The 25,684-nt window shown below is 38.1% G+C and overlaps 1 protein-coding gene across 1 annotated transcript in view; it reads right to left on the bottom strand.

Annotated features, from left to right (window-relative positions):
* The window catches only part of LOC139155349 (LIM/homeobox protein Lhx4-like), a 103,560-nt gene extending 78,202 nt beyond the window's left edge, over positions 1-25,358 (bottom strand). Inside the window, exon 1 of the mRNA XM_070730484.1 lies at positions 24,307-25,358. Within this exon, the coding sequence (XP_070586585.1) occupies positions 24,307-25,358 (1,052 nt within the window). The remainder of the gene's footprint in view (positions 1-24,306) is intronic.
* Positions 25,359-25,684: the final 326 nt, after the last annotated feature.

The following is a 25,684-nucleotide window of genomic DNA, read 5'->3' on the forward strand; positions in this document are numbered from 1 at the left end:
CAATCTGAAGTTAGTTGGGGGAAAGATCAAAAGCAACATGAGAAAATATTCTTTTACTGAAAGAGTAGTAGATCCTTGGAACAAACTTCCAGCAGACGTGGTTGGTAAATCCACAGTAACTGAATTTAAACATGCCTGGGATAAACATATACCCATCCTAAGATAAAATACAGGAAATAGTATAAGGGCAGACTAGATGGACCATGAGGTCTTTTTCTGCCGTCAGTGTTCTATGTTTCTATGGTGTTAGGAACTAAAGATGGTGCCTTGGAATTTATTTTTACAATCCAACCAATCAGGTGGCATTCCTGCCAATCCGCTTAAAGCTCTGTTGGGAGAATTGGCGCTAGACTTATGGTTGGGGTTCACCACAACACGAGGAACTGTATTAAGGCATTAGAAAGGTTGAGAACCACTGCTCTCTGAAGACTCGGGGCGGCTAACAACAATAAAAAACAATGTAACAAATCTAATATTAAAAAGTAATCTAAAAACCCCAATTTAAGAGACCAATCATACCAACAAACATAACATGTATAAATTCTATAAGCCTAGGGGGAAAGGAGGAAAAAAAATTCAATTCCCCCATGCCTGACGACAGAGGTGGGTTTTAAGGAGCTTGCGAAAGGCAAGGAGGGTGGGGGCAACTCTGATATCTGGGGGGAGCTGGTTCCAGAGGGTCGGGGCCACCACAGAGAAGGCTCTTCTCCTGGATCCCGCCAAATGACATTTAGTTTAAATTGTACATCAAAACCAATAAACAAGCAATATAGGGTTCATAAAACTAGCATTATGCACTAGTACCAGAGGTTGCTGCATTTTGAACCAACTGCTGAGTAGTTTTTGAGGGAAGGCTCAATTAGAATGCATGATTACATAGCCCAACTGGGTGCAGATAAGAGTTACTGTATCTAGATCCACTTGCTTCAGGTAAGGTTGTAACTGAGACACCAGCTGGAACTAGGAATAGGCCTCACAGAACTTTTTTTTTGCCCTTTCAGCAGAAGCCATCGATCCAAAAGGATCCTTTAAGAGTCTATGTGAACTTGCTGCCTAAATATCTATGCTCTAACATAATCTTCATTTCAAACTTGGATCAAGGGATGCCTTTTTCATCAATGGGGGGCAGACCACAGTCTTGTTCTGTCCCAGCGACGAGCTCCCCAGGAAATAGGCCCCCATACACTAATTTCATAAGATTTAAGGTTTTACTTCTAACATTTTATGAGCAGTGAGCTTTAGATTTAAAAGCTCAAAAAATCAGGAAATAAGTCTGTTCGGTGCCAGCTGCTAATTAGCGTTCCCATAATAGGCCAAAGTCCAAGCAAACAGATTATTTCTTTGATCACACAGATCTCATTCACGGACTTACTCTGAGTTGACAGGAAGCCAAAATATAATTAGTCCAAATTCCCAGTTTGTAAATCATCATTGAAACAATAATATCCAAGTGAGAAGTCTGAGCAAACAGCTGGAACAACACAAAAGTTGAGTTGCACACTGAATCATGACTAAACCTTAAATAGTCTAAGGGCATGACCAATTGTTCTACAGATCTATTCATGCAGAGACCTCTTCTTGCTTAATCATTCCTGCCTTCTAGCAGCTCTGCATGCCCTAGCATCAAGAAGAGGCTCCTCCTCTTCTCCTGAGTGGCTGATGTGCAACTCTGGAGGTGCAGAAGGCCCTGGTTAGCTTTCAGCATCTGACACCATATCCTCTCCAACCTCCTTGCTATCAGAACTGGGTGCCAAGTACACGGGCACATGGTACCATGTTACAACCGTCTCTCAATCCTGATAGGCAGATATGATAGGCAGGCAGGCAGGCAAGCACTATAGATATATGAGAGACGTATGGGTGGACAGATAGATATATGATAGGTAGAGAGATATAAGATGATAGATAGATAGATAGATAGATAGATTAGATTAATAGATAGATAGATAGATAGATAGATAGATAGATAGATAGATAGATAGATAGATAGATAGATAGATAGATAGATAGATAGATAGATAATGGATGGAAGGCAGAATTATATGCTGCATTATAACGATTTACAGGCAATACAGTATAGTGTAACACTCAGATCTCCAAGGCTCCAAAACAAATGCAAAAATAGTGATTCCAGGAAGATCTGAGTTTGAACTGTAAGTAGATTGTTCTACAGAATGCAAGCAAGATAATAATCTGTAAGTCTAAGGTAACACATTTGGAGAAGAGCATAGCGTATTTCTCTATGGCCTAGGAAACCCAGGAAACAGTTCAGTTCAGAAAAAAATGGGTCCCCATTCATTAAAGTAGCCAGGTAGGGGGAATGCTAAAAAGAGCTAGCACATGTCCCTGGTTTTTAATGTAAAGTAACTTAACTCAATTGGTGGGGAACTCTGGGAACTGAAGACAACACATCTGAAAGATGCTGAGAATAGCTGATGTAGAACATCCTGGCATTGTAAACTTGGGCCTGCAGCCCTTTCCAGAAGAAAATAAGTATTTGATGTTAGACCAATGACAAGAAAATGTGGAGTAGCTACATATTTGCAGATTTCCAGGGTAGCCGGTTAAAAAATGAATTCCAACCCCCAAAAAACAATATTCTAAGCAAACTCTCTTCATTGTGACTCATATAAATACCGCAGCTAGAATATCGCTAGCGCAAATGTGGAAAAATGAAAAGATCCCATCAGAAAGCCTAATCATAGACAAAATATACAAATGTGTAGAGATGGATGAAATCACAAATTCAATTAAGGGAACTAAAATCAAAGAATCAAAACGATCATGGTACAAATGGCATGAATGGATTCAAAAGAAAAACTAAAAATATTACAATACAAAGTAACAGTATATATAGAAAGAATAGTAAATACCTTATGAATGTCAATAGAAACGAAGAGTAAACATTTTCCCTCTTTCCTTCTTTTAAATATGTATTATACCAATGATATATATAATTGATTAAATATGTATTATATCAATGATATATATAATTGAATGTACTGTATACTATTAAATAAGTGAAAAAGAGAAATGGAAGATATATACAAAAGGTAATAGAGATGGAATAAGATCTGTAAAACTTAAACAAAGCATGTGAGAAATATTTTTGAAAACAATAAAGAAATTTTTTTTTTTAAAAAAATGAATTCCAACCCTGAAAAAGGTAACTTGGATAAATATGGCAGACAGGCTGCAAGGGGTTGAATTATTAGGGGGCTGAACTTGAAGTTCTGAATCTTCTCCTAGATTTTTCACCTCACTAGATGATCTAGCAACAGCTGCTAAACATCTACTTATACTATTAGGATCTGTTGTGCTTTGATTGAAGGAGTATTTCTTATTGGTCGAGGCTGATCATGTTTTGGAAGTCTTACATATCAGATTTTGATACTAAAATCTACCCTCCTGCTTATATGTAGTACTGAAGAATTTATTTTTCAGCAAATATTATATACAGTGTGTTCTGCTGCCGTGTTTCAACCGCCTGTAATTACAGGGTAATTAGTCCAGGAAGACACACACCAAAGGATAAAAGGAAAACCCAAAAGTTTTTATAAACAGAAAAACAGAAACAGCTCCCTTTTTAAATGTCAAAGGGATTTTCTGGTACACACAAGGCACAGGTTAAACGCAATCCAGTTGCTCACCCAATAACTGGGAAATTGAGTCCAATTCTAAAGTCCAGAGAGTCCACACACACAATCCTGAACAGCACAAAACCCACTATCTTGATGAAACAATGAATCAGATAAACTGCCATGAGGCTAAAACACCAGGCTGCACTTTTATCTGTAGCACTAATTACAGCAGCCCCACCCAACCACAGGTGGCCTCATTTTCTCTTGTAATAATCCTTCAGTTGTTGTCTCCTATGCATCACTCTACGCATGCGTGGATGTGTCATTAATTCTTGTTCAGAATCCAAGGATGATACAGATGATTGATCTCCCCCTGGGCTGTCTGCCAAACTCCCCTCTTCCCTGTCACTCACGCTTCCTTGGTCAGAGGAGGCTTCATCGGCAGATTCTATTGGGAGCAAAACAGGCCTCCGCCATGTGGATGTCTCCCCCACATCCACCTGCACATTCCTTGGGGCAGGAGCTGGGCCAGAGCTAACCCAACACAATGTGACACCGAATTTAGTTCTTAAAGTTTTTCTTAAATACCATGCCTGGATTTACATCACATACCTAACTAAGTCACCTTCACACAACATGGCAATCTTGGTTAATGTTAACATGTTAACAGTAGTGTTGTGAAATCAAAGTCCTTTTAGTTAGTTAAATATTCAACAAATTAAAAATAGGTTAGTTCAGAAATTGAATTAATGGACTGATTCAGCAATTGAGTTAAGTATATTGCTCACCCACAGAGAAACAATATAGAGCAGAGAATCTGATAATATTGAGTGGCCCTGACTGATGAGTAACTATAGCCAACCTTGCATTATGAGACATTTTCAAAATAGAATGCATTTCCATAGTAAAATATTATTCTCAGTCCTAAGATTTTTCACTGAGATTAAGCATCACGGTCATTAACAAAATAAATATATGTTTTAATAGGCTTACCATATCTATTTCATTTTTTTAAAACAAGAAAGCCTTTTCAACCTCACAAAAACCAAAAATCTCATTCCATTTTTAGTGATGACATCATGTGACAACCATACCTCATGTCTTTTGAAGGAAATAATATAATGAAATAATTTTTCCTCATGGGGCAACATTCCAACACCTTCTTGACAATAGCATCACCTCTGCTTATACAGGTGATCCTCGCCTTATAACAGTTCATTCAGAGACCATTCAAAGTTACAACGGCATTGAAAAAAGTGACTTATGATCATTTTTCACACTTATGACCATTGCAACATTCCCATGGTCACATGATCACATGGGGTCAATTGTGTGTTGGAATTAGAAGGACCGGACCTTAGACAAGGTGCTGAGCCTGAGGAGACTTAGTGAGGACCTTCCGGAGGTGATGGTTATTGAAGTGCAGACAGAGCATATTCCAATGAACAAATAACTTTTATTAGAAAAGTATAAAAATAAAAAATGTCTGAAGAGACACAAGATGGCACATCTTATTACTAAAGAAGATGAACCGTAATGGAGAATCTCTAAAGTTAGAGACCGCCTTCTTCTTCAAGAAGAGAGGATGTGAGCAAACAGGTTACATCACAAAGGAGGAGCTACATTACTAGACAGAGTTAACTATCTAACTACTGGATGTTTCTCAATGTCTTTGGAGGCTGTCAATCTGCAGCGCGACACCCCTTCTTTGTCAGTCATCAGAGACATAAGGGACATCAGGACATCAAGGCATCAATTCACTTAAGGCACATTTTGTTGGTGAGGTATTCATGTTGATCAGCTGGCAATGGCTTATTCAGCAAGTCAGCGATCTGCTCAGTAGTGGATACATACTGAATTTTCACGAATCCTTCTTTCACCTTCTGTCTGGTGTAGCTCAGTGAAGGATTCCTTCCGGTATGCGATATGTACCGCTGCTCCGCTGTTGCATTTATTGCTGAAGCTGATTTTGTTGGAGCTCGCTCACGGCACATTCACATCCGGTATCAAAATACCAGGCAGAATGTGAAAGGTGGCACACGGAGCCATATCAGAGGGCAATGAGGCATTGCCCTAGGTGAGCTCCAGGGTGCATGTACACTATAGCCAGCTGATTTTTGGCCATTTCACCCTCCGGAGGCTTCAGGGAAGCTTATCTGAAGCCAGAAGTGCAAAAAACAACCCAACAGGCAAACCGGAAGTTTAAAAAAACAGACTTCCTGTTTTTCTGTTGTGCTGTTTTTTGCACTCTGGAGGCTTCAGGAAAGCTTCCTGAAACCACAGAGTGCAAAAAACAACACAACAGTGAAACAGGAAGTCTGTTTTTCCAAACTTCCGGTTTGCCCATTTTTTTACAATCCCAGGCTTCAGTGAGGCCTGTGTGCATAGAGGAGGATTGTGTGCATGTGCAGGGTCAGTGCGTGGGGAAGGCAAATGCATGGGGGAAGGGAATGGGTGTGGACATGGGCCTGTTGCAAGCACATGCACACCCATCCTTTTGGCATGCGAACCAAAAAAGGTTTGCCATCAGTGGTCTAGAGCAGTGTTTCCCAACCTTGGCAACTTGAAGTTATTTGGACTTCAACTCCCAGAATTCCCCAGCCAGCGAATGATGGCTGGGGAATTCTGGGAGTTGAAGTCCAAATATCTTCAAGTTGCCAAGGTTGGGAAACACTGCTCTAGAGATTGTGGGATGTGAAAGCCAATACACAGCCGAGCTGAAAGAAGTGTCCTTGAGAATCTCATTATCTTTTCTACTCATTGCTACCAAGGTTAATGGTCCTACCGTTTATGGAGGAACATTTGTACCTACTAACTGCTATCATGATTACAACCTTTATGTGTATACATGTCTTGTTTGACCCTCAAGGTGTAAATAATCAGTCTTATTTTGTAGCTTATGAAATGGAAAGTAGAGGATTAAAGAAATGTTGGGTGAATGGCCATACATCTGACTTCCTCCTTTCCTCCCACATCCACTTATATATCACACAGTAGAATGAAAAGTCTCTGACCTTTTCTTTTGTAGCTGGATTTTGCAAGAATTTATCTTCCAGGGTAGGTACTATATTCCTTGTAAAATATTACTGGTGTCATAGTGGGTTGCTCTGATGTCTTTATAACCCTCGAAGATCAATTTCTAGTTTTGTGCCATTGGGATGTATTTTAAGCTCCATCTACTTTTTTTTTTAAAGGGGCTTTCAAGGGTCTCTGCATTCATTTATTTATTTATTTTGTCCAATACACAATGAGGGTTTTAGTGGGTGTATATCAATATACACATAGTAAAATACATGATGAAGGTTATAGAGGAGATACTCATAGTAAAATATATCTAAGAAATAATAGAAAAGAAGATATAGGAATAGAACATATCAATGAAAGAATAGAAGAAGAGATATAGGAATAGAAGAAAGGTATAGGAGATATAGGAGAGCAATAGGACAGGGGACGGAAGGCACTCTATTGCACTTGTACTCGCCCCTTACTGAGCTCTTAGGAATCTGGATAGGTCAACCATAGATAATCTAAGGGTAAAGTGTTGGGGGTTTGGGGATGACACTATGGAGTCCGGTAATGAGTTCCACGCTTCAACAACTCGGTTACTGAAGTCATATTTTTTACAGTCAAGTTTGGAGCGGTTAATATTAAGTTTAAATTTATTAAGCCATGGTTTGGTCTTCCGGATTCTTGCAGCCCAGATCTGGTAATCCTATTTATATATATATGCTGCTCCCATTTTACCCCCACCCCAAATGGCCACTTGGCTTATTTTGCAAAAAGGGAAAAAAAGCATCTGGAATTCAGGCTGAAAACAGCTGCCAAACTCTTGAAAATTACATCTTTAAAACCTTGCATTCAATTGCTGCCTAATGAAAAAGAAAAGACTCACTGGAGCATTCCCTGCTGATGTATAGGATCATCATCCAGCCAGCATGGGAGCATCAAAGCTAATGACTCTTAGTCCAAGTCAGCCTCAGAGTTAAAGCGTGCCAGGGGAAGCCCAGAGGGCCAAAATATGAATCTACTGGGAACTGAGCTGCAGACCTTCCAAGCACAATTAGCTCTAGGAGTCAACTGTCCAGGGGAAGAGCCGAACTGCAGTGTCTCTTTAGTGTGGCCAGAGGCCCTCCACATACAAAAGCCTCCTAAGTGTATTGACATATAAATTTAATTTATATTTCTATTACTTCACACACACACACACACACACACACACCGCTCTGCAATAAGGATCAGCACTCTTTCTAATGCAGCTACATCTTGGCAGGAGAACTATAGTCAATTTCATAAAAGCAATCCTAGCAACAGCTATGAGGATTAGATAGCATTCTAATCTTCAGAGAGGGGCGGCATACAAATCCAAATAATAAATAAATAGCCATACTGGAACTGATGCACAAGCCAAATCACTAAAGCACAATGGTCTAAGGCAGTGTTTCCCAACCTTGGCAACTTGAAGATATCTGGACTTCAACTCCCAGAATTCCCCAGACAGCATTCGCTGGCTGGGGAATTCTGGGTGTTGAAGTCCAAATATCTTCAAATTGCCAAGGTTGGGAAACACTGGTCTAAGGAATAATGCCATGGCAAGTAGAATCCAGGTTGGATACCCACTGCTGAAATAGATTAGGATTAGATAGGATTAAAAGAACAGCCCAGGGGTGGGTTCCTCTTGGTTTGGATTGGTTTGCCCAAACCAGTAGCAACCCACTGGTGATGTCACGGTGACATTGCTGAACCGGATTGGTCAGTGCTGGTCTATGACGCTGCCATCTTTTTAAAAAGTTGATTTTTTTAAAAAAATATTTATTTATTTTTTCTTCTGAGCATGTGCAGAAGCTGAATTTCCAGCACTGTGCATGTGGCCGCCATCTTGATTTCAGCTTTTTTTTTACATTTTTAATTTTAAAAATATATATTTTATTTTTCTTCTGAGCATGTGCAGAAGCCGAGTTGCTGGCACTGTGCATGCGGTCATCATCCTGAAGAAGCGAAGCAGCAGTGAGGTAAGTTAGAACACATACCTGCTTGGATCCCCTCAACTTTTCAGTCCCAGAAAGCAGCTGAAAAATGCTCTTCTTAACAATAACTTATCGGACGCAAATCAGCATGGCTTTACTGAAGGCAAATAATGTCAGACTAACCTCATTGATTTCTTTGACTATGTCACAAAGATGTTGGATCAAGGTGGTGCCGTGGATATTGCCTATCTGGACTTCAGCAAAGCCTTTGATACGGTTCCACATAAAGAGCTGATAGATAAATTAGTGAAGATTGGACTTAATCCCTGGATAGTTCAGTGGATTTGCAGCTGGTTGAAGAGTAGACATCAGAGAGTTATTGTGAATGGTGAGTATTCTGAGCAGAGACAGGTTACAAGTGGTGTGCCACAAGGGTCTGTTCTGGGTCCTATTCTTTTTAATATGTTTGTGAGTGACATTATTTTACTGAAAGAGTAGTAGATCCTTGGAACAAACTTCCAGCAGACGTGGTTGGTAAATCCACAGTAACTGAATTTAAACATGCCTGGGATAAATATATATCCATCCTAAGATAAAATACAGAAAATAGTATAAGGGCAGACTAGATGGACCATGAGGTCTTTTTCTGCCATCAGTCTTCTATGTTTCTATGTTTCTCCTGTTTTGCAGCCAAGCCCCATTTTCTGTCCTTGCTTCCTTCCTGTTTCTATTTGTTTTTCCCTCTCACCCTGAAAGGAGCTTCAAGCGAAAGGAAGCGAGGGGGGGGGAGCACAAGAAGGATCCAGGAGTGGGAAGGGAGAGATTTGGAACAATTCTCAGTTGGGATTAGCTCTCAGCTAATAAAATGCATTTTTTTAAAAAAAATTGCATCCACAGGCGGATTATAAATCCTTTCTTATTTGTGACTTTGGAGTTGCTAGAAGGCGTTGCTCAGATCACAGAAGCTAACGAAGGCATCAGCAAGATGAACTCAGATCCAAGGTTTTTTCCCCCAAGCATGCCTAATTGAAAATTATTTCATTTAATGTGAGATATACAATTTCTGCAACCAACAGAGGCAGGAAGTACAACCTGAAGGATCAGGTATAAGAAAGGAGGAACAAGAAGGAATGACCTCATACGACATTGGCAGTATTGTATCCAATGATGTTCCTCAAAACCATCCAATAGATCAGTGATTTCAACCTTTTTTGGGCCGCGGCACATTTTTTACATTTACAAAATCCTGGGGCACACCACTAACCAAAATGACACAAAATGACATTCTAACACAGTACACATTATACACATAGTTAATAATATAGTTTCTAAATGTATTTATACTCACTTAGTGTGAGTATATACTGGGCCTGTTTCAATGAACACAAAAGGGCAGGAATGTTTTTAGTTTTTATCGCAGTCAAGCTTGAGAAGCTCAGTTCACATAGATGTGTGGTTGAAAATGGGAGCAATCTTTGTTGGCCAGAATGGGGAACTCCTTGGCAACAAATAACCAAAAACTGTCCAAAGGAAGATCAGCAAATTTTAGCTTTAAACCGTCATTAGAAATCGGGACCACGGGGAGGAGTAGCAGCTTCAACTATTCGCCACGGCCACACAATGACAAGTGCACGGCAGCCCGAACAGGGACCTTCCTGGGTGTGGATGAGAGGCGGCCTGCTATTGGTTCATTGCTAGTGGTCGGGATGAAACCTAGAAGGTGATTGGTCAGTGAGCGTTCCCTGTGCCTCCACTCTTCCTGTCGCTGATAGCTGGAGGGATTGTGACGGGAATGTTTATGTTCGGATGGAGGCGGCTGGCGGCGGATCGGATAAATGGCCTCTGCAGGCCGTATCCGGCACGTGGGCCGTAGTTTGGGGACCCATGTTTAACTTCCCCACAGCACACCTGACCATGTCTCACGGCACACTAGTGTGCCATGGCACACTGGTTGAAAAACATTGCAATAGACCCATTAAAGAATAAGTGGGCCCTCTTCACTCTCCAAACAGTTTTCTCTAGCCGCTACAAATCCCAGAATTTTCCACCCAGCATGTACATTCTCAAGCTTATGGCCCCAACAGACTTTCCAAGCTTAGCATCATCTGACACTGTGTGTGCACATACGTGTGTACGGTGAACAGTGATGGGCTTCTCCTTTCAGAGTGTGCTTCTAGTAGGCCTGTGGCAATGAAGCCTGGACTGATTCAAATGGTTGCTGTTGAAAACCAGCTTGATTTGTTTTAGACAACAGAATCAATTAGAATCAAATAGCCAGATACGATTCATGACGCTAACAACTCACTGGTCCATGACTTTCAATAGAATACAGTGATACCTCATCTTACAAACGCCTCGTCATACAAACTTTTCAAGATACAAACCCGGGGTTTAAGATTTTTTTGCCTCTTTTTACAAACTATTTTTACCTTACAAACCCACGGCCACCGCTGGGATTCCCCCACCTCTGGACTTCCGTTGCCAGCAAAGCGCCCATTTTTGCACTGCTGGGATTTCCCTTAGGCTCCCCTCCATGGGAAACACCACCTCCGGACTTCCGTGTTTTTGTGATGCTACAGGGGAATCCCAGCAGGGGAATCCAGCAGCGCAAAAACGGGCACTTCTCTGGCAACGGAATCTCCCTGCAGGGATTCCCCCGCAGCATTGCAAAAACGCAGAAGTCCGGAGGTGGGGTTTCCCATGAAGGGGAGCCTCAGGGGAATCCCAGCAGTGCAAAAACGGGTGCTTCGGCTGGCAAAAGGGGTGAGTTTTGGGCTTGCACGCATTAATCACTTTTTCATTGATTCCTATGAGAAACATTGTTTTGTCTTACAAACTTTTCACCTTAAGAACCTTGTCCCGGAACCAATTAAGTTTGTAAGACAAGGTAACACTGTATCTGAAATACTTAGTTGGTATACAGTAATTTTCTTTTGTCCATAAGGAGCAGGGGCACAGAGGAGAATCTCTACTCCTGCTCTCTTGCTTGAATCAGTAAGGAAGGAACTGCAGTTGGAATGTGTGTGTGTGCGTGTAAGACAGATAAAATGAAATTTAATTCATGAAGGAATTGGTTGGCCTCTGAATAAACATCTGCATTCACTGACCGACAAATTTATTTTAGTCCTAAGAATCTGAAAAATGAAGGCACTGAGGTAATAGGAATAACAATAATTATTAATAATAATTTATTTAATTTGCATGCCACTCACCTCTCAATGTCTCTGAGTGGCTAACAAACCAAAGAAAGCACAATAAAATCATGAGTTGACTAAGACATTACTGCCTAAAGGCCACCAAATCTGGGAAAAAGTGCAATCGACACACCAGATGGAGTTGTGTAATGGCCTTCCCAATATGTTTAACTAAAGTGCTCTAGTGAGAGAAAAAAAATGAATAACCTGGCTTCAAAAATCATGCAACCACTATATGGCAGCAAAGAGAAATGGGACCCTTTGAACTCCCTGCTGCCTCTAGAGTTTGTCCTGATTTTGCAGCACACATACAGCATTCCAAAGGAACGTATTTAAAATGACCTCATCAATATTGCAATTTGCAAGAAGAGATTCATTTTCTAAGAGTGCAGTGCAGTCAGGCGGTAGGGAAAGCAAGTAGGATGCTTGGCTGCATAGCTAGAGGTATAACAAGCAGGAAGAGGGAGATTATGATCCCGCTATATAGAGTGCTGGTGAGACCATATTTGGAATACTGTGTTCAGTTCTGGAGACCTCACCTACAAAAAGATATTGACAAAATTGAACGGGTCCAAAGACGGGCTACAAGAATGGTGGAAGGTCTTAAGCATAAAACGTATCAGGAAAGACTTAATGAACTCAATCTGTATAGTCTGGAGGACAGAAGGAAAAGGGGGGACATGATCGAAACATTTAAATATGTTAAAGGGTTAAATAAGGTCCAGGAGGGAAGTGTTTTTAATAGGAAAGTGAACAAAAGAACAAGGGGACACAATCTGAAGTTATTTGGGGGAAAGATCAAAAGCAACATGAGAAAATATTATTTTACTGAAAGAGTAGTAGATTCTTGGAACAAACTTCCAGCAGACGTGGTAGATAAATCCACAGTAACTGAATTTAAACATGCCTGGGATAAACATATATCCATCCTAAGATAAAATACAGAAAATAGTATAAGGGTAGACTAGATGGACCATGAGGTCTTTTTCTGCCGTCAGACTTTTATGTTTCTATGTTTCTATGTTAAGAGAAGGCATTTCTGCAAGGAGCCAGAATTTTTAAAAATCCTGAAGAGAGTCAGCAAACACGACAGTGCAAAAAATGGCACTGCCATTTTTTCACCTGTATGTTCATTTTCAAATACTCACTGTTGCTAAGGTCAGATTTTGGGTTTGTCCAACCAGGTTTAGAAACCCCTAGTAATGACCACAATAGAAAAGTTTATGATATTCATGTTTTTTTACTTCTAACCAAGATCTAGTGTGTGTTTGTGTGTGTGTGATCAGAAAACACAGAGATAAATATATTTAAATAGCCATAAATAAGATCCAAGAAATATTTTGAAGGGTTACATTTAGTGAAGGTGGAAGAATCATCAGAAGGATAAAAACCATATCTCATTCTTCTGCACTGAAGGTTCTTGCCCTTTTCGTGCGTATGGGGAAAAAAATCTCCCTTCAAAGCTAGCTTCTCTGCAGTATTGCACTCCTGGTTGCAGTGAGTAATATGGACCAGGGCAGAGGGTCTATATCAATCTAGCAAAGCAGAAAAATGAATGAAAATTGAATTCCCGTGGGAGAAAGAGGAGGAGGAGGAGAGAGCTGTGCTTCAGACAGAAAGATAAATCAAAGGATGCTGGGAGGAGAAGAATGATGAACCAGCTCCTTGGCAGAATGGAATAATTAGGGAAACTGGTTGGAAAAGCAGAGGGAGGGGAAATGGTAGAGAGAGATGGGAAAGGCAGTGATTATCCATTGTCATGGATCAGAAACACCTTCGCCCAAAAGATCCTTTCAATTTTGATTTGGACTACATTAAGACCATGGAAAGATCATCTCTGAAATTAGAGAGAAAGTACAGCATGGTATCTATACTGTCTCTCTGTCCCCAACCACCAAAGAAGTATCTGAAAGTAGAACATTCTCTCTCCAGGTTGGTTATTTTGAAGGTGCCGGGAAAACAAGATGTGTATATCTGTGTGTAGGTTCAAATACAAAAGATACTCTTTTATAGTCATTCCTAAGATTCTCCCTTATGGTTGCATAGCTGTTCTAGAAATTTAATTAGCTGGAGAACGGAGAATATTTTAACGCTATTGGGGGAATAGCAGAAAGCCTGCTAACTCATCTGTCTTTCAATGCTGCTTTTCTAGAAGAACAAATCCTAACATTTTTACCTTGTCTTCTTTCCAGGCAGACCAAAGATTGGTTTCAGCAGGTTCTGAACAGTTCTGGAAACCAGTAGTGGAAATTTTGAGTAGTTTGGAGAACTGGTACATTCCACCTCTGACTGGCCATGACACCATCTGTTCTCTGCCACCCAAGTCCCAGCTGTTCAGGAGGAAATGGGGATTTTGCAGTATTCTTCCCTGCCATGAGCACCAAGCCAAAGCTACAGAACTGGTAGTAAAAGTTTTTGAATCCCGCCACCAAGGCTGACCTCTGGTTTAACAAGTCACTAGATTAAATCAGTTTTCAGACCATAGATCTATCGATGGATATTAGGTAAGCACTGATCCCCCATGTTCAGAAGTAATATCCTTTTGGATCCCAAGTACTTTGAAAAGTGCACTACACAAGCACTGATAATTTTAATGTTACCAGCATTCTGAGGTAGAAGAAACCCTGATCAATTAGAGCATCACAATTCTTACACTAGGAATTAACATATATTAAGCCCATGCCTCCCAAAACAATTTTAGGAAAGGACCAGATGACACTGTAAGCTAAGCTTTCCTGGTGTTTTTGTTTGTTTTCTTTTCAAAGGAAAACTGTTTAGAAAAAAAAAAGCAAAACAAATAGAATCCTTCTGCAGAAGTATGTACATAGGACAATACACAACTGAACCACACAGGAAAAAGCAGTTTCATAGAAGGTGCCCACCCTAATTGGGATAACCATTTTCTGTTATTTATCCTACCCTTTCTACTTCAAATATTTCATTTCTAGTTTGTATCCTAATCCTGACTATCACAATTTAACAGCAAGCTTGGTGGCTACATAACCCAAAAGGCAAAACATAAAGCCAATTTAAAAAAAAAACCTCCTGATCAATAAAAATATTTTAAAGACATATGTACAAAACCCATCAATTTGTGTTCCTCATGCTTCATTCTAAAATGTATTATCATGATACACTTGTAAGAAAAGAATTAACCTTCACATAAACTATGAATTCTTGTATAATTAAAACCAGTTTGTTTTCTTGGATAACAAACACAGTAAAAAAAAAAGAATCTCCAGAGAGGGGCGGCATACAAATCTAATAAATACTAAATACTAAAAATCTCAAGCAAATGTTTTATGAATTTAATTATCTCTCTTCATATATACCCCCAACACAGATACTTCAGGTTTCTCTCTAAATGTTTTACTTTGATGCACATTTGGCTATTTTTTCCAAGAGACAGAGAGAGTGAGTGGCCCAAGATTACCCAGCTGGATTTGTGACTAAATTTGAACTAATGTTCTTTTTCTTTCTAGCAATGTATCTTAAGCATTAGACCAAACTGCCTCTCATAGATATATCAGAGATATTTTATAGAGGGGAATATCCAACCCTTTAAGATAATAAGCACATCTGAACCAAATTTATTTATTTATTTATTTATTTAGTTAGTTAGTTAGTTAGCTAGTTAGTTAGTTAGTTAGTTAGTCAGTCCAATACACAATGAGGGTTTTAGTGGGTACATATCTATATACACATAGTAAAATACATGATGAAGGTTATAGAGGAGATACTCATAGTAAAATATATCTAAGAAATAATAGAAAAGAAGGTATAGTAAGAGAACATATCAATGAAAGAATAGAAGAAGAGATATAGGAATAGAAGAAAGGTATAGTAGATATAGGAGAGCAATAGGACAGGGGACGGAAGGCACTCTAGTGCACTTGTACTCGCCCCTTACTGACCTCTTAGGAATCTGGATAGGTCAACCGTAAATAATCTATGGGTAAAGTGTTATGCTACAAGACTTTAAATCAGCAACCCTGGCATATTTTCATTTTAGGGACATGAGCCCTCATACTCTACCTTTACCCTTTTATTAATTAAAGACTACTGAGATTATAATTCGAGGGAGCTATTTAGATTGGGGCATCAGGTAGAGTGTTGGCTACAGAACAACAAATCCCTGGTCTAAATTCTTGTTAAACCACAAAATTCCCTGGGTGTCGTTATCATCTCCCAGTCTTCACATCTTCACATGGCTGGCCTGCAGGCATGGGATTACTTAGCATAATTAGTCTAAAATTCATTAGTGTGCTTGATTATTAGTGTTGCTCATAGATTTCTTTTCCTCCCTGGCCAGCGGCCATTAATTCTCTCTCCTCTAAAAAGGCTGCAGCACACCTCATGTCAGCACTGAGAAATAATTTCAGAGAAATTGCTACGAAGATTTGGCAGCTGATGGAATCATTCTAGTTATTTAAAGATGCTTCTTTTACTTTAAGAGAAACCAGGGACCTATTTCTTGAAAGTCTTCAGTGAAATGATTGATTACACTATATCGTTTTCATAACAAAGTGCTTTTATTCTATTTTCAGTTTGTGGAGTACAGTACTGCCTTGGCGACCTTATTAAATGAAAGTGATAAAAAATATAAATACTAATAATATATAAACCAAGCACCACCACCCCCATTTGAAAACCTGGAAGAAAAGCATCCTAACAAGGAACATGTGCAAATTAAGCCATAGCAATACAGAGGAAACAGAAAATGCTGAATTCTACCTATTATGAAAAAAAAAAATCTTAAAAATTACATCTCTGTAAGCTGCATATACCATATCCCATCCCAACCACAACAGAAATGAGTCCTCAGATCTGAAGCTGCTCCCCTTAGTCTTGATACAGGAAAAAAATATCTCATCAATGATACAGGCATTTTTGTAAGCTTTTTTCTCGATACAAAGTCTATTTTTTTTTTCTTTGTAAGAAAAGTGCAATTATTTGCTGATAGAAATATGGGCCCCAAACCATTAGGAAATCTCCATCAAGCACCTAGTTTCGGTACAAGAACATTCCCGTATTTCTCTCTAAACTTGATGCTCCTCGCTTTAAACGGTTTCATCTAAGAAAACTTTCAGATGTCCAGAATTAGCTGTACATAAATAAGAATGGTTGTACTTACCAGTGATAAAAGGAAGGTAGGTCTTTCAAGATACGTAGAGGATAATAACCTAACCTTGAGAAGTGAAACTTGTTTGTAGCACAACAGACCTGGTGCCTAGCATTTAATTCCTCCCCGCCCGCCCCCTCATGGATGGACTTGTTTTCTAAGACAGAAATTATGAGGGAGCAGATTAAAATACTATGGGAGACCCTAGAAGTTAAAAGGGGAGGAGAAACCAAAAAGTGTGAAAGAGGAAGAGGCAAAAGGTGGCAGGTCTCCCTGAAGAGAAGGTGCTGTGATCTCCACGGTGTAGAGTGGAGGAAGTGATTCTGTGTGTGGGTCAGTAGAAGAGAAAGGAGGAGGGGGATGGAAAACAACCTCTGAGAAAATTAAATTGCACTTGAGGGCAAATTCTATTAGGGAATAGTGACTGTCTCTCAACAGCCTGCATCCATTTAGGTAATTAGTTGCAGGACAGGAATAGCCATCCAGGAGTTTGGTCGTGCAGGCCTGGTTTGACGGATCACAGGCCTAGCTTTCTCCTGGCTTCAAGGAACAGGAGCCTTTGCAACCCCCAGCTCCCTACTTGCTACCAAGGAGCTACGTTTGGTTTAGGAAATCAAATCAAGCATGGTATGTTTGTGTGTAAGTTTGGTTTTATAATAGGGGTTTTTAGTTGTTTTTTATTATTGGATTGTACATGTTGTGTTTATTGTTGTTGTTAGCCGCCCCGAGTCTATGGAGAGGGGCGGCATACAAATCCAATAAATTATTATTATTAATTATTAATTATTATTAAATCTGCCCTACTGTAAATTATAGGGTCTTAAGCCTAAATTGGTTACGGGCCCAGGAGCTAGTGTGAGTGGTACATTCCACACTTGTTTAAATTAAACAGCTGCATGAATTAAACATTAGTGGATTTTTATGTCTCTCAGATTTTTATTATTATTATTATTATTATTATTATTATTATTATTATTATTATTATTAATATTATTATTATTATTTATTAGATTTGTATGCCGCCCCTCTCTGCAAACTTGGGGCAGCTCACAGCAATGATAAAAATAATATACAGTAACAAATCTAATATTAAAGTTTAAAATAACAATTTTACATTAAAAAGCCTAAAAAACCCCAGTATATAAAAAAGCATACACACAATCATATCATACATACAGCTACATAGGCAAGGGGGGATGTCTCAGTTCCCCCATGCCTGACGGCAGAGGTGGGTTTTAAGAAGTTTACAAAATTTTGCTACAGGGATTAGCCATTTATTCAAATTATCCCTGCAAAATACTTAACAATGATGCAAATGGCCCCTGCCTTTTAGTCTGTAACCTAATTTATATCCAAGCCAGGGGCTCCTGCCTAGAGTTGCCTGCAAATGTCTTGTAAGATTTTTTTCTTGTGATCTTTAGTTTCTGCTCCGTATGGTTGGTTGAAGGTTACCCTGTTAAGGTAAAGGAGATCCTGAACGGCACTTGTTTAGAGTTCTAGTTACGCTATGTTCATACAACATGTGTAGCTCAGTTTTTGATTAACCTGTTTTTAGAAGGATTGTACAATTCTTTGAATTGCAATCTGAACAAGAGTAGATTTACACAACACATTAATATACATGTGCCACAATTTTATTTATTTATTTATTTGTATGTTTGTTTGTTTATCAAACAAGTATAGGATAGTAGTATATATAAACCTAACATAGGAAGTAATGATAAAAGAAGACAATAGGACAGTACAACAGGGACGGTAGACACATTAGTGTGCTTATGCACACCCCTTACTGATCTCTTAGAAAAGGGGAGAGATCAACTGTAGACAATCTAAGGTTGAAGATTTTGGGACTTGGGGATGAAACAACAGAGTCAGGTAGTGAATTCCAGGTATTGGCACTCTATTGCTGAAGTAATATTTTTTGTAGTCTAGTTTGGAGCAGTTTAAATTTAGTTTGAATCTATTATGTGCTTGTGTGTTGTTGTGGCTGAAGGTGAAGTAGCCATTAACAGGAAGGACATTTTGGTATATGATTTTGTGAACTATGGTTAGTTCAGTTCAGAGGCCACGTAGTTGTAAATTGTCTAATTTCAGTATTTCAAGTCTGGTGGAGTAAGGTATTTTGTTGCAAAAGGAGGAGTGAAGAACTCTTTTTGTGAAATATTTCTGGACATTCTCGATTGTATTAATATCTGATATGCAATGCGGGTTCCATACAGGTGAGCTGTATTCTAGAATTGGTCTGTTTTGTAAGCTCTGGTTAGCAGTTCAATGTTACCAGAGAAGAAGCTACATAAGATTAGATTGACAACTCTTAATGGCAATGTTGTTACAGTGGGCTCTAGCACTTGGGTCATTGGATATGAGTACTCCAAGGTCTTTGACAGAGTGAGGGTTGTCTACAAGTTCATTACCTCCAAGCACCGTTCCCAAATACCCCCCCGTGCACCCTTTTCCATGGGCACGCGCTCCCCATCCCCCTGCCAGCCCGCGGGGGGCGGGGGGGCGGGGAGGTGCGGCAGTAGGAGGAAAGGGAGCCGCGGCCGCCCCTGCCTCCCCACGGTGCCTCCGGCCAAACGCACCCCTGCCTTCTCGGCCCTGCCCCCCGCCCGCCCGATCCGCCCCCTCTCCTCCTCTGCCGCCTCCTGCCTTGCCGCGCAACTTTTCCCGCGACGGTGGCGGCTGCGAGATGAAAGCGCTGCCAGCCAGGGGGCTGCGAGAGAGGGCTTTCTCCGTGGGCTTCGGGAATGCCCTCCCCGCCCCTCTCGCAGCCCCTTCGCTTGGAGCGCTTTCATCCCAGACTTCCAGCAAGGGGGCTGCAGTAGAGGCAGGGCAGGCATTCCCGAAGCGCTGGGAGAAAGTGCTCTCGCAGCCCCCTTGCCGTTGGTGCCTCCGTTCCGGAGCTCCGCCTCACAGATGATCACCCTGCCGCTGCCCCATGGCTACTGCCCAATGCTGCTGCTGAGAGAAAGAGAGAAAGGGGGGGGAGAGAGATAGCGAGAGAGAGAAGAGAAAGAAAGCAATAGAGAGAGAGAAAGAAAACAAGAGAGAAAGAGAGAGAGAGATGAAAGGGGGGAGAGAGAGATAGCAAGAGTGAGAGAGAAAGAAAGCAATAGAGAGAGAGAAAGAAAGCAATAGAGAGAGAGAGAGAGAGAGAGAAAGAGAGAGAAATGACTCTTGATTTAAAGCATATGGTAAAAAGCACCCAAATAATAACAGAGGAAAAAACCCCCAGCCGTTTGTGTGTGTGTGTGTGAACTCTTGAACCATTTCCTTTTTTTTTTGTAATTTTTTTAAATTATTTTCAAAAGGGACAAACAAAAACATACAACATTGAACATTTAAGGAGCTACCATTGCTCCGCTTATCATAGAAGTCTAACTAATACAAAATATAAAAAACTCTAACTATTGTCAGATCTAAGCAGAAATGCCACACTTGCAAAATACATTATCATTAAATTTAATTCTATATTTTTAAAATTAAAATTCTTAATCAAATTTCTTTGTGTTTAAAAGAAAAACCATACACTTGTATGTATATATATATATATATATATATGTAAAAAGCAATAAACAAATTATTAGTAATGCAAAAGGGAAACAAAATAAAAGCTTCTAAATTAGTTATCATATAAACTATTTCATTCTGTCTTATAATTTTCCAAATAGTCATTTATTCTTATATATTTAATTTTTAGTACTATTTTTAACATTCCACCAATCATATACTTTATCCCATATTTTGTAAAATTCCGTCTCGGTTTGGTTATTCAAACGTTTAGTCATCATGTCTAATTCTGCACATTCTATAATTTTTTTTAATACCTCCGTATCTTTCGGTATCGTCTTTTCTTTCCATTTCTGTGCAAATACTATTCGTGCCGCCACCAGTATATGTATTATTAAATAATAAATTTCTTTTTTATACTTTATATTTGAAATACCCAATAGGAAAAATTCAGGAGATTTTTTAATCTTCTTTGTTATTTCATTTATCCAATTCTCTACTTTATTCCAAAATATTTTTGTCTCGGAACAGGTCCACCATGCATGATAATATGTGCCAATTTCTTTTTTACATTTCCAGCAAATAGGCGATACAGATGGAAACATTTTAGAAATTCTATATGGTGGAAGGTGCCATCTATAAAACATCTTAATTTGATTTTCTTTGAAAGAAATTGATTTTGTTATTTTCCAATTATACGACCATATCTTTTCCCAAGTATCTAAGTCAATCTCTTTACCAAAATTTTTGCACCAACTGATCATATTATCTTTCAATATCCAACCTATCGTTCTATGATTTAATAAATATTTATAAACATTTCCAATTGTCTTTGTTTGATTTTGAATTAATAATTTGCTCAATACATTGTTTTCTTTTTTAAAGATATAAATCTTTACGTCTCTTTGATATCTAGAACTAATCTGTATATAATGCCACCAATCTAAATCTATACCTAACTCATGTAACTCTTGTTTTGTTCTTAATTTTAGTTGATTATCTAGCAAGTCACTATATTTCCAAATCTTACCTTTTCCTTTAAGGTTCGGGTGTACAATAGCTTCAAAGGGTGAAACCCATTCTGGCATTACTAAAAAGTGATTTTTCTTAATTTCATTCCGCACTTCTATCAGTGCTTTTCTAATAACATTATTTTTAAAGTATGAGTGAGTTTTTAATTTGTCATACCATACAAATGCATGCCATCCGACCATCAAGTCATGCCCTTCTAAATTAAGCAATCTTTGATTTTCTAGTGTAAGCCATTCTTTTATCCATGTCAGGGCCGTGGCATGATAATATAGTTTCCAATTTGGGAGACCTAGGCCTCCTCTTTCCTTACGATCTTCTAGTGAGTTTTGTTTTATTCTTGATTTTTTACCTTGCCAAATAAATTTTCTTATTACCATATTCAATTCGGCAAAAATTTTCGTTCCTGGATTTATTGGAATCACTTGGAAAAGAAACAATATTTTTGGAAGGATATTCATTTTAACTGTGGAGATTCTTCCTACGAATGATAATTGTAGATTATTCCAAATTTCTAAGTCTTTTTTAATCTGACTTAATAATTTTAGATAATTGTCATTTTTTAAAGATACGGCTTTGGAAGTCATCCATACCCCTAAATATTTCACTTTTTTCGTAATCTTCATATTTGATAAGTCTCCTAAATATTTTCTCTGTATTTCTGTCATATTTTTTGTTAATATCTGTGTTTTTTCCTTGTTTATTTTCAATCCTGCAACTTTCCCATATTCTTCGATCACATTTATTAAATTTAAAATAGATTCTATTGGGTCATCCAAAACAAACACTACGTCATCAGCAAATGCTTGTGTTTTATAGGTTTCTTTTCTAATTTTCAATCCTTTTATTTCCTTGTCTGCTCTTATTTTTATCAACAATACTTCTAAAGTTAAAATAAATAACAATGGTGATATCGGACAGCCTTGTCTTACTCCTCTTTGTATAACTACTTTTTCTGTTTGTTCACTATTTATTATAATTTTAGCAGTTTGTTCAGAATATATAGCGTCTATTATATTAAAAAACTTTGTTCCTACTTCCATCTTATTTAATTGTATTTTCATAAAACTCCAATCCACATTATCAAATGCTTTTTGGGCGTCCAAAAATATAAGTGCCATTTGCTTTTCAGGGTGCTGCTCATAATATTCCAAAGTGTTAACTATTATTCTTAAATTATTTTTAATTTGTCTTCCTGGTAGAAATTCATTTTGATCACTATGTATCATATTATTTATAATACTTTTAAATCTATTGGCAAATATTGATATAAAAATTTTGTAATCGACATTCAACAATGAAATAGGTCTATAATTTTCAATTTTTTCTTTCTTAGTATCAGCCTTATGTATTAAAGTTATTAAAGTTTCTGACCAAGTTTTTGGTAATTTACCTATTGTCAATATTTGATTATAAATCTCAAGCATATTGGAAAAAAATATTTCTAATTCTAATTTATAAAATTCAGCTGGTATTGCGTCTGGGCCAGTCGCTTTATTATTTTTTTGATTCTTTATAGATGGTTTTAATTCTATATCTGTAATAGGTCTATTTAATCTTTGCTGTTGTGTTTTGGTTAGAACTGGAAGTTCTATTTTTTCCAGATATTTAAAAATTAAATCCTCGCTTATCTCTTCTTTCTTATATAATTGTTTATAAAATTCCAATACTATTTCCTTTTTATCTTCTGTTCTATGTTTTATTGTACCTTTTGAATCTGTCAAATTTTTTATAATTTTATTTTCTCTCTCCTTTCTTAATTTATATGCCAGCCATCTTCCAGGTTTATTCGCATATTCAAAATGGTTTTGTTTTGCTCTCTTTATCTTTTCTACAATTGGTTCTTGTTCTATTAATCTCAGTTTATGTCTTATTAATTCTCTCTGATTTTTTAATTTATCATCCTTATCCTCTTTTTGCATTGAAATTTCTAATTTTCTTAATTCTTCTACTAACGTTCCTTGATATTTTTTCCTTTCTTTATTCTTTTTTGCTATAAATGATATTGTTAATCCACGTATATATGCTTTAGTTGTATCCCATAAATTTTGAGGAGTGGTATCTGTATTTTTATTTATTTTTTAAAAAATCTCTAATTCCTTCTCTATCCATTTCTTATATTCAGGATCTTTTATTATAGTTCTATTCATTGACCAGTTTTTTATTCTCCTTTTACCTTTCCAATATATGGATAGAGGATTATGGTCCGCCCAAGTGTTTGTCTCTATTTCTATTTCACTTATTTGTTCCATTATATGAATAGGGGCCCAAGCCATATCAATTCTAGACCATGTCTTATGTGGATTAGAATAGAAAGTATACTGTTTATCTTTTAAATGCTGTTCTCGCCATACATCTCTTAATGCTAATTCTGAACTCATTTTCCAGAATGACGCCGGTAATATTACCTTTTTTTTCTTTTCTTTTCTTTTCCCATTATAATCCATTTGGTCATCTGAAATTGCATTAAAGTCTCCTATTATTATCAAATTTTCAATTGATAACTCATTAATTTTTTCATGTAAATCTTTATAAAATTCTTTTTGGTTATCATTTGGTGCATAAATTGAGACAATTGTTAATGGTTTTGTTTCTAAATCTAATTGTACTATCAAAGTCCTTCCATCCCCATCATTATATATTTCTTTTGATTCAATTAATTCATCAATATACATTGCTACACCTCTTTTCTTTTGATTGGCCAAGCTTGTATATAATTTTCCCAATTTTGAGTTTCTAAGGAGACTTCTTTTTGATTTTTTGATATGGACTTCTTGTAGAATGTTTATCTGGGCTTTTTGTTTCGTAAGTTTAGTTAATACTTGGTTTCTCTTCCTTGGGTTATTCAATCCATTTACATTGACTGAAAATATTTTCAGATCATGTGTCATCTTTATTTATAGTACCTTTTGGGTTCTTTTGGTTCTCGAAGTCGTGTATCCAAAATTAGGTCCTGTGAGATCTGTAGTTGTTTCTGTCTCACCACCAGCGCTTCTTCCCCTCCACCACCAGTGGCCCCCATCATTTCGTCGTTAGGCTTTGGTTGAATCTGAATTTGTGCGGTATTGTCCAGTCCACTGCGTGCCAAAAAAGATCGTGCTTGTTCTACGCTTTCTATTTTCACTCTCGTTGATTGCCACGTTAGGGTCAAACCTTCTGGTATCAGCCATCTAAAAGTAATGCTCTTCCTGATTAAAATACTTGTAAGAAAATAATATTGTCTTCTAGCCTCTCGGACTCTCCTTGGAACTTGTTTCAGTATCGCAATTTCTTTTCCATTACGTTGAAAAGACTCGTTTTTTGCATATCTCAGTATCGCATCTTTGACAATTCTTCTTGTGAACTTAATGTGGACTTCTCTGGGTAGATTGTGGCGCCTAACGTATCCAGTCTGAACTCGATAGACTTCGTCGATCTCTTTTACCAGTTCTGTTGGGTCTAACTGCAAAATAGCTCCCATAACTTCTGCCATTTTTTCAGGCAAATCTTCGTCTTTTTCTTCTTCGATGTTTTGAAACCTCAGGCCATGTTGTGCAGAGTGGAGTTCTAAATTGGTTATTGCTATGTCAAAGTCTCTGCGAGCTGCGTAGTTACGGTCTTCGTATTCTTCTACTCTCTGTCCCACGTCTTGGATTTTTCCTTCTGTCACTTGTATTCTCTTTTCGCTGTCTTGTAGTTTTTGTTGAATAACTTTTATGTTACCATCCATTTCGACAACATTCCCTTTTACTAGAGTTAATTCAGTTCGAAGTTCTGCAATTTCTTTTTTGATTTCGTCTTTCATCTCCTTCATCTCTTGCCTCAGTTCTTGTAAGTAGGTTTTCATTTCTTCTTTATTTGTGTCACTTTGGGTTTTTGCCTGGGTTTGTGATGCCTTAATGTCTGCTAAAGCTTCTTGGATAATCTGAAGACCAGGGTCCATCGTAGGCTTGTCTTTTTCTTTCTCTTTGGCCAACATTGTAGGTATGGTCCTTTGTTGTAACGGTGATGATGTTGGGGAGGTCCTAGGTGTAGAAGTTGGGGCAGGCGTAGTTGGTTGTTTTCGCGTTGTTGTTGTAGTCACTGAAGTCACACTCTGTGCCCTGTGGGAACCTTTCATAATCCAAAATTTACTATTATTTATTTTATGTTGAAGAAAAAAAAAGAATATATAGAGAGGAAAAATAAAGTAAAGGGATAAAGGTAGGGGAAAGCAATATATATTTCAGTGAGTTCCTAAATTCCTTAAAAGGGGATCAGGTGGGGGAAAGGAAGAACCCAATATTCTAGCACATAACTATTTAA

Source organism: Erythrolamprus reginae, unplaced genomic scaffold, assembly GCF_031021105.1.
Source record: "Erythrolamprus reginae isolate rEryReg1 unplaced genomic scaffold, rEryReg1.hap1 H_12, whole genome shotgun sequence".
NCBI lineage: Eukaryota > Metazoa > Chordata > Lepidosauria > Squamata > Dipsadidae > Erythrolamprus > Erythrolamprus reginae.